Here is a 12,831-nt window from a genome sequence, read left to right on the forward strand (position 1 = left end):
TCCTTTGACTATTTTTAGAGCATTTATACAGAGTGAAATATGAATAAGCAGAAGACAGAAACTTCCATGGGAAAACCTAATCCTATGCCTGGAAAGAACTCTTCTCTCCAGCTGACTCTGGGCTTGTAAAACCTACAAGTAGGAACTTTCTAAGGAAGTTGTTCTTTATTTCCCCAGGATTTTTATGCAGAAACAGCCACAGGCGTTTAATTCAAACTCTGTGGGTAATTTGATATCCTTACATTGTAAGAATTTGGATAAGAAGCAAAAGGATAGGGGGTGGGGGAAAAGTTATTAGCATCCCATAAATCTTTGGTGAATAAAATAGGAAGAGATTAAAATCATTTTAATTACGGAAGTGGATAGGAATGTAAGATTTGCTGGAGCTGCCAGACTATGATGTCACCTCTAATCATATCCTTGCAACTCCCTAAAGCAGGGGCCCAGATAAGGAAAAAGTCTTCAGTGCCTTTTTGCTAAACCCTTCAGGTAGATTCCAAGGACACTGGAGCTGAAAAAATCCCTGCCAGTTCATCCCATGTGGCCTTTTGACTGGCAGCCACGTACACCTCATGGCATATGAGCTCTCTGTTCCACAGAGGCTTAACTTGTCAGGGAAGGGCAGCGTGGAGGGAAAAGAGAGAAGGAAACCCTTGGCCTGAAGACATAGTTAGGAAGCCTCCGTTCTACCAGAGGTTAGGTGGGGTAGGGAAAAGCTGGCCAAAATCCCCAAGAGCACCTGTGGTGGACAGGCGTGGATGTGAAGCCCTCCGGATCACACCCTCCATAGTTAGGGGCATTCTGGTATCCAGGTCATTTCACACCTCCAAGGACCCTATCTTCTCAATAGACACTTGGGAAACAAAATTACTTGTTAAAGTGTGGTAGACCAAGCAGTTTTAAAGAAAGAAAGCTACCTTTTAGAGTTTCTGCTGCTAAAATACCAAGTTCCTGTAATTCTGTCTAAAGCTGGAAAAACCTTCTGAGGTATTAATTAACAACTCGGTTAAGAGTTTTGAATTGTGACTGTGAACTACTGATTCTATTTAAATTTTTTACTTGGGAAATTTAAAATGAGACGTGAAAACTGTATAGCAAAAGCAGGTAGTTTGTAAAGTTAAGTTGAAATCTGGTCACTATTTAGAATGGGCTTCTTTTAGGATTTTACATAATTTTCTTTAGCACAGATCTGCAGCTCCATGATTTCTATTTTGTATAATTATCTTAGCATATTAAACTGATTATTTTGGACCAGCCATAGAAAACCCCCAAATCTCTCAGTCCAATAGCTATTCAAAATAAAACAAAAATTTTTTTCTGCCCAAAAGATGTACTGATGGTTACAGTATAAATAGTTTGACTTTTAAATTTTCCTGCTATTATTGAGTGAATGAGTGGGTATCTTCTTTCTGTGTAGCATATAATAACATGTTCTTTTGGCTTTTGTTGTTGTTGTTGGCACCATTTTTCCAACAGCATTTGCTTATTACTTAGTGTCTGTGTCACATTTATTTTAATTTTTTTTATTTTTTTATACAGCAGGTTCTTATTACTCATGAATTTTATACACATCAGTGTATACATGTCAATCCCAATCGCCCAATTCATCACACCACCACCACCACCACCCTGCTTTCCCCGATTGGTGTCCATACGTTTCTTTTCTACATCTGTGTCTCAATTCTGCCCTGCAAACTGGTTCATCTGTACCATTTTTCTAGGTTCCACATATATGTGTTAATATACTATATTTGTTTTTCTCTTTCTGACTTACTTCACTCTATATGACAGTCTCTAGATCCATCCATGTCTCTACAAATGACCCAATTTTGTTCCTTTTTATGGCTGAGTAATATTCCATTGTATATATGTACCACATCTTTATTCATTCGTCTGTTGATGGGCATTTACGTTGCTTCCGTGACCTGGCTATTGTAAATAGTGCTGCACTGAACATTGGGGTGCATGTGTCTTTTTGAATTATGGTTTTCTCTGGGTATATGCCCAGTAGTGGGATTGCTGGATCATATGGTAATTCTACTTTTAGTTTTTTAAGGAACCTCCATACTGTTCTCCATAGTGGCTGTATCAGTTTACATTGCCACCAGCAGTGTAAGAGGCTTCCATTTTCTCCACACCCTCTCCAGCATTTATTGTTTGTAGATTTTCTGTTGATGCCCATTGTAACTGGTGTGAGGTCTCACCTCATTGTAGTTTTGATTTGCATTTCTCTAATAATTAGTGATGTTGAGCTGCTTTTCATGTGCTTCTTAGCCATCTGTATGTCTTCTTTGGAGAAATGTCTATTTAGGTCTTCTGCCCATTTTTGGATTGGGTTGTTTGTTTTTTAAATATTGAGCTTCATGAGCTGTTTATATATTTTGGAGATTAATCCTTTGTCCGTTGATTCGTTTGCAAATATTTTCTACCATTCTGAGGGTTGTCTTTTTGTCTTGTTTATGGTTTCCTTTGCTGTGCAAAAGCTTTGAAATTTCATTAGGTCCCATTTGTTTATGTTTGTTTTTATTTCCATTACTCTAGAAGGTGGGTCAAAAAAGATCTTGCTGTGATTTATGTCAGAGTGTTCTTCCTATGTTTTCCTCTAAGAGTTTTATAGTGTCTGGTCTTACATTTAGGTCTCAAATCCATTTGGAGTTTATTTTTGTGTATGGTGTTAGGGAGTGTCCTAATTTCATTCTTTTACATGCATCTGTCCAGTTTTCCCAGCACCACTTATTGAAGAAGCTGTCTTTTCTCCACTGTATATCCTTGACTCCTTTGTCATAGATTAGTTGACCATAGGTGCATGGGTTTATCTCTGGGCTTTCTCTCCTGTTCCATTGATCTACATTTCTGTGTTTGTGCCAGTACCATATTGTCTTGATTACTGTAGCTTATAGTATAGTCTGAAGACAGGGAGTCTGATTCCTCCAGCTCCATTTTTTTCCCTCAAGACTGCTTTGACTATTTGACACACACTATTTTGTGTCTCCATACAAATTTTAAGATTTTTTGTTCTAGTTCCGTAAAACATGCCATTGATAATTTGATAGGGATTGCATTAAATCTCTAGATTGCTTTGGGTAGTATAGTCATTTTCACAATATTGATTCTTCAGTCCCAGAACATGGTATGTCTCTCCATCTGTTGGTATCATCTTTAATTTCTTTCATCAGTGTCTTATAGTTTTCTGCATACAGGTCTTTTGTCTCCCTAGGTAGGTTTATTCCTAGGTATTTTATTCTTTTTGTTGCAGTGGTAAATGGGAGTGTTTCCTTAATTTCTTTCAGATGTTTCATCATTAGTATATAGGAATGCAAGAGATTTCTGTGCATTAATTTTGTATCCTGCAACTTTACCCAATTCATTGATTAGCTCTAATAGTTTTCTGGTGGCATCTTTAGGATTCTCTATGTAGTGTTTCATATCATCTGCAAACAGTGTCAGTTTTACTTCTTCTTTTCCAATTTGTATTCCTTTTATTTCTTTATCTTCTCTGATTGCCATGGCTAGGACTTCCAAAACTATGTTGAATAATGATGGCGAGGGTGGACATCCTTGTCTTGTTCCTGATCTTAGAGGAAATGCTTTCAGTTTTTCACCGTTGAGAATGATGTTTGCTGTGGGTTTGTCATATATGGCCTTTATTATGTTGAGGTAGGTTCCCTCTATGCCTACTTTCTGGAGAGTTTTTATCATAAATGGGTGTTGAATTTTGTGAAAAACGTTTTCTGCATGTATTGAGATGGTCATATGGTTTTTATTCTTCAGTTTGTTAATATGATGTATCACATTGATTGATTTGTGTATATTGAGGAATCCTTGCATCCCTGGGATTAGTCCCACTTGATCATGGTGTATGATCCTTTTAATGTGTTGTTGGATTCTGTTTGCTAGTATTTTGTTGAGAATTTTTGCATCTATATTCATCAGTGATATTGGTCTGTAATTTTCTTTTTTTGTAGTATCTTTGTCTGGTTTTGGTATCACAGTGATGGTGGCCTCATAGAATGAGTTTGGGAGTGTTCCCTCCTCTGCAAGGTTTTGGAAGAGTTTGAAAAGGATAGGTGTTAGCTCTTCTCTAAATGTTTGATAGAATTCACCTGTGAAGCCATCTGGTCCTGGACTTTTGTTTGTTGGAAGATTTTTAATCACAGTTTCAATTTCATTACTTGTGATTGGTCTGTTCATATTTTCTATTTCTTCCTGGTTCAGTCTTGGAAGGTTATATCTTTCTAAGAATTGGTCCATTTCTTCCAGGTTGTCCATTTTATAGGCCTAGAGTTGCTTGCAGTAGTCTCTTAGGATGCTTCGTATTTCTGTGGTGTCGTAACTTCTCCGTTTTCATTTCTAATTTTATGAATTTCAGTCCTCTCCCTCTTTTTCTTGATGAGTCTGGCTAATGGCTTATCAATTTTGTTTATCTTCTCAAAGAACCAGCTTTTAGTTTTATTGATCTTTGCTATTGTTTTCTTTGTTTCTATTTCATTTATTTCTGCTCTGATCTTTATGATTTCTTTCCTTCCGCTAACTTTGGGTTTTGTTTTTTCTTCTTTCTCTAATTGCTTTAGGTGTAAAGTTAGGTCGTTTATTTGAAATGTTTCTTGGTTCTTGAGGTAGGATTGTATAGCTATAAACTTCCCTCTTAGAACTGCTTTTGCTGCATCCCGTAGGTTTTGGATCGTCATGTTTTCATTGTCATTTGTCTCTAGGTATTTTTTGATTTCCTCTTTGATTTCTTCAGTGATCTCTTGGTTATTTAGTAACGTATTGTTTAGTCTCCATATGTTTGTGTTTTTTACATTTTTTTCCCTGTAATTCATTTCTAATCTCATAGCGTTGTCGTCAGAAAAGATGCTTGATATGATTTCAGTTTTCTTAAATTTACTGAGGCTTGATTTGTGACCCAAGATGTGATCTATCCTAGAGAATGTTCTGTGCGCACTTGAGAAGAATGTATAATCTGTTTTTGGATGGAATTCTTATAAATATTAATTAAATCTGTCTGGTCTATTGTATCATTTAAAGCTTGTGTTTCCTTATTTATTTTCATTTTGGATGATCTGTCCATTGGTGTAAGTGAGGTGTTAAAGTCCCCCACTATTATTGTGTTACTGTCGATTTCCTCTTTTATCGCTGTTAGCAGTTGCCTTATGTATTGAGGTGCTCCTATGTTGGGTGCATATATATTCATAATTGTTATATCTTCTTCTTGGATTGATTTCTTGATCATTAGGTAGTGGCCTTCCTTGTTTCTTCATTTTAAAGTCTATTTTATCTGATATGAGTATTGCTACTCCAGCTTTCTTTTGATTTCCATTTGCATGGAATATCTTTTTCCATCCCCTCACTTTCATTCTGTATGTGTCCCTAGGTCTGAAGTGGGTCTCTTGTAGACAGCATATATATGGGTCTTGTTTTTGTATCCATTCAGCAAGCCTGTGTCTTTTGGTTGGAGCATTTAATCCATTCACATTTAAGGTTGTTATCAATATGTATGTTCCTATGACCATTTCCTTAATTGTTTTGGGTTTGTTTTTGTAGGTCCTTTTCTTCTCTTGTGTTTCCCACTTAGAGAAGTTCCTTTAGAATTTGTTGTAGAGCTGGTTTGGTGGTGCTGAATTCTCTTAGCTTTTGCTTGTCTGTAAAGCTTTTGATTTCTCCATCGAATCTGAATGAGATCCTTGCTGGGTAGAGTAATCTTGGTTGTAGGTTCTTCCCTTTGATCACTTTAAGTATATCGTGCCACTCCCTTTTGGCTTGTAGAGTTTCTGCTGAGAAATCAGCTGTTAACCTTATGGGAGTTCCCTTGTATGTTATTTGTCATTTTTCCCTTGCTGCTTTTAATAATTTTTCTTTGTCTTTAATTCTTGCCAATTTGATTACTATGTGTCTCGGCGTGTTTCTCCTTGGGTTTATCCTGTATGGGACTCTCTGCGCTTCCTGGACTTGGGTGGCTATTTCCTTTCCCATGTTAGGGAAGTTTTCAACTATAATCCCCTCAAATATTTTCTCTTGTCCTTTCTCTCTCTCTTCTCCTTCTGGGACCCCTATAATGTGAATGTTGTTGCATTTAATGTTGTCCCAGAGGTCTCTTTGGCTGTCTTCATTTCTTTTCATTCTTTTTTCTTTATTCTGTTCCGCAGCAGTGAATTCCACCATTCTGTCTTCCAGGTCACTTATCCGTTCTTCTCCCTCAGTTATTCTGCTAATGATTCCTTCTAGTGTAGTTTTCATTTCAGTTATTGTATTGCTCATCTCTGTTTGTTCTTTAATTCTTCTAGGTCTTTGTTAAACATTTCTTGCATCTTCTCGATCTTTGCCTCCATTGTTTTTAAGGTCCTGGATCACCTTCACTATCATTATTCTGAATTCTTTTTCTGGAAGGTTGCCTATCTCCACTTCATTTAGTTGTTTTTCTGGGGGTTTATCTTGCTCCTTCATCTGATACATAGTCCTCTGCCTTTTCATCTTGTCTACCTTCCTGTGAATGTGGTTTTTGTTCCACAGGCTGCAGGATTGTAGTTCTTCTCTCTTCTGCTGTCTGCCCTTGGTGGATGAGGCTATCTACTTGGCTTTTTTTTTTTTTTTTTTTTTTTTTTTGCGGTACGCGGGCCTCTCACTGTTGTGGAGCCTCTCCCGTGTCTCTCCAGACACGCAGGCTCAGCAGCGACAGCTCACGGGCCTAGCTGCTCCACGGCATGTGGGATCTTCCTGGACCAGAGCACAAACCCGTGTCCCCTGCATCGACAGGCAGACTCTCAACCACTGCGCCACCAGGGAAGCCCTAGGCTTTTTTTTTAAATTAAACTTTTTAAAAATGTTTGAGGTCATTGTAGGTTCACATGCAATTGTAAGAAATAATACAGAGATCTTGTATGCCCTTTATCCAGTTTTCCCAAAATGTAACATCTTGTAAAACTATAGTACAACAAGTGTATTGACCTTGATATAATCAAGATGCAGAACCTTTTCATCACCATAAGGGGTCCCTCCTGTTGCCCTTTTACAGCCATATCTACTGCCTCCCCTTCACCATCCCAGGTGCTGGCAACTGCTAATCTGTTCTCCATTGCTATAATTTTGTCATCTTAAGAATGTTGTATATGGGATCATACAGTATGCAGCCCTTTGGAGTTACATTTTTTTCACTCAGAATAATTCCCCTTAAGATTCATCCAAGTTGTTTCATGCATCAGTAGTTTGTCCCTCCTTTGACTTAAAAGAAATTTTTTTAATTGTGGTAAAGTCCAAAAAAATAACAGAAAATTGACCATTTAAATTTAAATGTAGAGTTTGGTGGTATTAAGTCCATTGACATCCTTGTGCTACCTCACCATCATCCATCCATAGAAACCTTTGCATCTTGCAGAACTGAAACTGCCCATTAAATAGCAACTCCCCAATTTCCCCTCCTCCAGCCCCTGGCAGCCACCCTTCCACTTTGATTTCTATGAATTTGACTACTCTTGGTACCTCATAAAGTGGAATCATACAGTATTTGTCTTTTTGTGACTAGCTTATTTCACTTAGCATATATCCTCAGGGTTCAGACATGTTGTAGCATGTGTCAGAAGTCCTTCCTTTTTAAGAATGAATAATATTCCAATGTATGCTTGTACCGCATTTTGTTTATCCGTTCATCTGGACGCTTGGTTGCTTCCACCTTTTTACTATTGTGAGTAATGCTGCCGTGAACATGAGTTTGCAAAACTCTCTTGGTGATTTCTTTTGGGTATGTACCCAGGAGGGGAATTGCTATATTATATGGTAATTCTATGTTTAATTTTTTGAAGAACAGCCATACCGTGTTCCATAGCAGCTGCACCATTTTATCTTTCCACCAGCACTGTACAAGGATTCAAGTTTCTCTACATCCTTGACAATGCTTGTTTCCTCTTTTTTTTCTTTCTTTTTTTTTTGATAGTAGCCATCCTAATGTGTGTGAGGTGGTCCTCCCTTGACTTTTAGAAGACACATTTTTAAATATGATCTGTGACTACCTAATATATCACTTGTCTCTAGGAGCTTCATTATCAAGATTTAAATTTAGTAACTCCATGAAGGAACATGGCCATTATTCTCATATTAAAGTTCAGTTTTCTTTAGTTCTTTCATTGATCCTCGTGGTCGTACCTCTAGTGTAGTTCTGAGCACCCAGTGGTCATGCGTATAATCAATACATATGAAGGGCTTGTATATCCCTATAGCCCAGAACAAGGCTCACTCCCATTCTGACTAAAGATATTTGTGCCTGTATGTAATTATAACCTGTTGTCCAAAAGTTCAGCCTTTAGGCTTCTTGACACTAGAATTTGAGGTTAGGTCAGGGGTAAAGAATTACTTAGATCTCCACAAGCATGTACTTTTTACCCTAAAAAAAAAAATCTCTAGGAACAATTATGGAATACAAACACAAGGGTAGTGATTATATGGTCAGGTAATACAGAGGATTTCAGATCCAGTGTGAATACATTTGGTCCAATTATAAGATACTTCAGTAGTCCTCAAACTTTGTGGTGAAATGGAAGGATTTGCAGGATGTATTTTATTTTCCCATCCATAATTATGGGAAGATGAAATTTAAAAGTCCAAAAGTAAAGATAAAATCTGCTATTAGATTGGGAAGAGGAGCAAATGGCATGTACTAGCATTTGATAGAATTCTGGGTTTCAAATTGGTCTGTTCCTAACGGGTCTTTTATCTCCAGTGGTGTTTCTACAGAGCATGTTGTGACAGTGGTTGCTGACCCAGTTACGTGTGGTGACGCATGGCACGACTATGCACACAGATACCATAACCCAAAATAGCCAACGCAGCAGAGATGAGAGTGGCTGTCAGTAGATGGGAGAGTATTGCTTGGGCTTTGCTGTCCTAATGTTACACTTGCTAGTAATGTAATGGAGTGTTAATACTAGCTTGGAGTGGTAGAGTAAATGCCTTATGGTGCTAGAAACGCAGATTGTTAACTTACACACAGACTGTAGACACACAGTATGAATGTAAATTGTTGACAGGAAGTTAGATGTTCATGTTGCAGTTTGGGCAGGTAAGGAATAGGACTTGCCCTGTGAACTACTTTTCCAGTACTATCTGGGATGACAATAAGGGAACATAATTGTGGCCTTCATGGGGCGACGATAGATAAAGAGTACGCAAGGGCTTTGGAACCAAAAAGAACTGGATTCATTTTCTGGCTTTACCAGTTACTGTGACTTTGGGTGAAAACGTAGCCTCTCTGAACCTCAGTTTTCTGATCTGTGAAATGGGCATAAGGAAAGTACAGGGTATATAAGGGAGAAATTAAGTTAAAAATATATGAGAGAAATTATATGTATATTTAACACCTGGAGCTACACAAATGACAGTTGCTATCATCCATTATTTACTTATTGGTTGGAAAATAGGATTATAATGATTTAAAAAGTTGTCCAGCTATTCAGCAGTCAGTAACGAAGCAGTTAGCCCACTTCTAAACTCTGTAAACCAAGAGGAAAGTTACCTGTTGTAGTTTAACTTCTTACATTAATGGGAATGCTGGTAGAAAACATTAAATATAGGAACAAATGTGCAGAGAAAGGCTTTTTCAAATAGCGCAGCTGTCAGATACCTGCACAGACTGCTTATCCTGGGTGGGTTCTGAAGTATGGGGTATTTTATTACACAGAGTAACAGTATGTCATTGTTGACCAAACGTGTGTTCCTGCTTCTGCACCACTGTCCTGAGCTCTTGACAGTGTGAGATTTAGGCAATGGTGGGAAAAATGGAACCCAGTCTGGCTTTTCCTGAGCCTTGCTTGCATCTTACACACTGCAGGCAGGGTGCTTGACACTGAGTACTCCTTTCAGCCTGTGCCCGTAGGATGCTGCTGTTATTTATCCCCTTTTCCAGTGAGGAAACTGAGGCATAGGTCAGTTAATAGGTGCCAGGACTCAACGTCCTGTTTCCAAACCCATATTCTGCTACCTGCCATAGGTGGACTATATTTATTTTGTCAGTATTTTTTTTTGGTTTTTCACATTTTGAAGGTATATCAGAAAACCAAATAACCGTTACTTAGTTATTATTTTGTTAATTAAATTAACAAAAACAGATCCTTGAGAATTTGGGGGGGGGGGAGATTAGCTTTTTTTTTTTTTTTTTTTGCGGTACACGGGCCTCTCACTGTTGTGGCCTCTCCCGTTGCGGAGCACAGGCTCTGGACGCGCAGGCTCAGCGGCCATGGCTCACGGGCCCAGCCGCTCCGCGGCATGTGGGATCTTCCCAGACCGGGGCACGAACCCATGTCCCCTGCATCGGCAGGCGGACTCTCAACCACTGTGCCACCAGGGAAGCCTGAGATTAGCTATTTTTAATTAAGCGGTATCTGAGGGATATTTTACCATACTCCTGGAGAACTATTACTACGGCCAGTGTTTAATTAAAATACCTGTATATATACTGGTTGTTTTCCTCCAGAACTAATTTTTATTTTTTAAAAAATCAGGTATATTCTTGAATATACTTTAGTTTAACATGAAACGTGGGTTTTTTGGTCTACCAAACAAACGTACTTAGGAGGTTTGTAAGGAAGACTTTATTTTAGTATTACTAAATGACTGAAAAAGAAAGATTTGTTTTCTTGCCTGATGTGATAAGCATGTTTTGCCAAATTTATGCACGATTAACCACTTACTATTAAAACTTTCTTCTTGGAGATAGATACCCGTATAACTGTGTATTTCCTCCCATATCTAATTGCTTGTTTCCAAAGCTTTTAATGCTTCCTTGTCTCCTATGCCTTTATCTTTTTTGAATTTGAATTAGGTCCTTCTCTGCTACCTTTCACTTGCTCTTTTTCTGTGCCATTCTTTCTCTTGCTACCCTGTCTAAACCAGGCCCTAGAGAAACAGAAAGAATACATTGGCTGCCTTAGGAGTGAGCGGGACTCGCTCAGAGAGGAGCTGGCCGAGCTGAAGGCAGCAGTGGAGACGGGAGAGGTACGTGAGCTCCCCCGCGCGCCAGGCCCTCACTGCTTTGTTCCTCCTTCCTTCCGTCCTGTCCTCTTTCCAGCCTGAATACAAAGCACAGTGTTCACTCCTCAGCCCAGATTTGGTAGGTGTGAGTCCTGTCTCTGCAGAGCTAGATTCCGTGTAGCTAGTGCTGACCAGGTGTTCCCGTGGCAGGCATGTGTTGTCGCAGGGTCAGTCGCCTCACTGCCATGTCCTCCTTCCCTGGGGGCCGTTTTTTGTGATGGTGGGTTTCTTCCTCTCTGCAGAAACATGGCTTAGTCATCATCCCCGACGGCACTCCCAACGGCGACGTCCACCAGGAGCCAGTGGTCGGAGCCATCACTGTTGTGTCTCAGGAAGCCGCTCAGGTCTTGGAGTCGGCAGGAGAAGGGCCACTGGGTAAGACACCGCCACTGTATTGACTTGGATTAATGCTGTCCTCTTGGACTTCCAGCTTGTTCACATCCTCTCTTGGAAAACAAAAACACACCAGGTCTGTCTGAGCCTTATCTAGATCCCTAACGGGAAGAAATCTGGGCATGCTGTCTTCAGACATCCTTGACCTTGGGAAACCAGCATTGGGGTCATTGACAGGCAGTAAGTGTAACTGTAAGGCCCCTGGTTGGAAGCACTGTGGGTGTATACATGTTGCTTTTTCACTTAAATACAACCTTCTGCAAAGAGATAATCTAGCACATCCGTCCGGGGGAACCAGTGGGCTGGTCGGCAGCTTCCAGAGTACGTGTAAGTTTCTTCTTCCTGGAGCATCTGGTTTTCTGTCCTGCTACTCATGCCAGGATTCTGTAGCTCTTTGCCACTGCATTTCTTAAGGCAACAAACAGACGACCAAGAAGATATCAGAGGAGTGTTACTCCAGAGCAGGGCTTCTGAGCCTCCTAAGGGCTAAGCCTCTTAAATTTGACCCCTTGAGAACCTAATGACACCTGTCTCAGGAAACCACTCAGATGCCCATCTATTGCCTCCACTAAGATTCCTATTCTAGAGAAGAAGAATGGCACAAGTAGATACTGTATCATCAGCTCACTTTTGTATTAAAAAATGATCGTTTTTTCTTCTTTGTCTTATTTTCATATATATGTAGGTTTCCTAGAAGAATAGATATAATATAAAGGGGGGCGGGCAGCCAAAAAACGTTTTAAAGGGCACATTCTCTAACGTACAGAATTCTGGAAGTGTAACTGTCGAGAACTTTGATAAAGCAGAGGATGCCGGCGAGGTGAGTGAGAGCTGCCGTGGGGAATAGACTGAGTGTACAGCCACGGGCAGCTCAGATGGTTTTCTCTGCCTGATGGGAGGTGCCGAAACATTTGGCCATGACCTTGGTGGATTGTGGGGAGTGCTGGCTGGGTGTCAGGTGCTTTTGTAAAAAACTCATCTGTAGGTGTCCCCTCAGTCCAAGGGGCCTTTTTTTTTTTTTTGGCGGTACACGGGCCCCTCACCGCTGTGGCCCCTCCTGTTGCGGAGCACAGGCTCCGGACATGCAGCCTCAGCAGCCATGGCTCACGGGCCCAGGCGCTCCGCGGCATGTGGGATCCTCCCGGACCGGGGCACGAACCCGCATCCCCTGCATCGGCAGGCGGACTCTCAACCACTGCGCCACCAGGGAAGCCCCAAGGGGCCTATTTTAATGCATGTTGGGAAGAAGCAGCCCTCCCCTCCGGCCAGGAGCAAGCCCTAGCAGTCCTGCTACCAAGCCTCAAATGGCTCTTTTGGGGGTTTTTTTTGGTTTGTTTGTCTTTTTAAGATGTTGGGGGTAGGAGTTTATTAATTAGTTAATTTATCTTTGCTGTGTTGGGTCTTCGTTTCTGTGCGAGGGCT

The 12,831-nt window shown here is 40.2% G+C and overlaps 1 protein-coding gene across 7 annotated transcripts in view; it reads left to right on the forward strand.

Annotated features, from left to right (window-relative positions):
- Positions 1-12,831, forward strand: part of LRRFIP2 (LRR binding FLII interacting protein 2) — a 118,491-nt gene that overhangs the window by 94,372 nt on the left and 11,288 nt on the right. For 5 of the 7 annotated variants that reach the window (XM_082664500.1, XM_082664499.1, XM_082664501.1 and 2 more), the window contains 2 exons: positions 10,879-10,980; positions 11,259-11,391. In XM_082664500.1, coding sequence (XP_082520626.1) covers positions 10,879-10,980; positions 11,259-11,391 — 235 coding nt within the window. The remainder of the gene's footprint in view (positions 1-10,878; positions 10,981-11,258; positions 11,392-12,831) is intronic. The other 2 variants (XM_082664503.1, XM_082664505.1) reach the window with 1 other exon arrangement.

This window comes from Grampus griseus, assembly GCF_964374135.1.
Source record: "Grampus griseus genome assembly, chromosome: 10".
NCBI classification, from domain to species: Eukaryota; Metazoa; Chordata; class Mammalia; order Artiodactyla; family Delphinidae; genus Grampus; species Grampus griseus.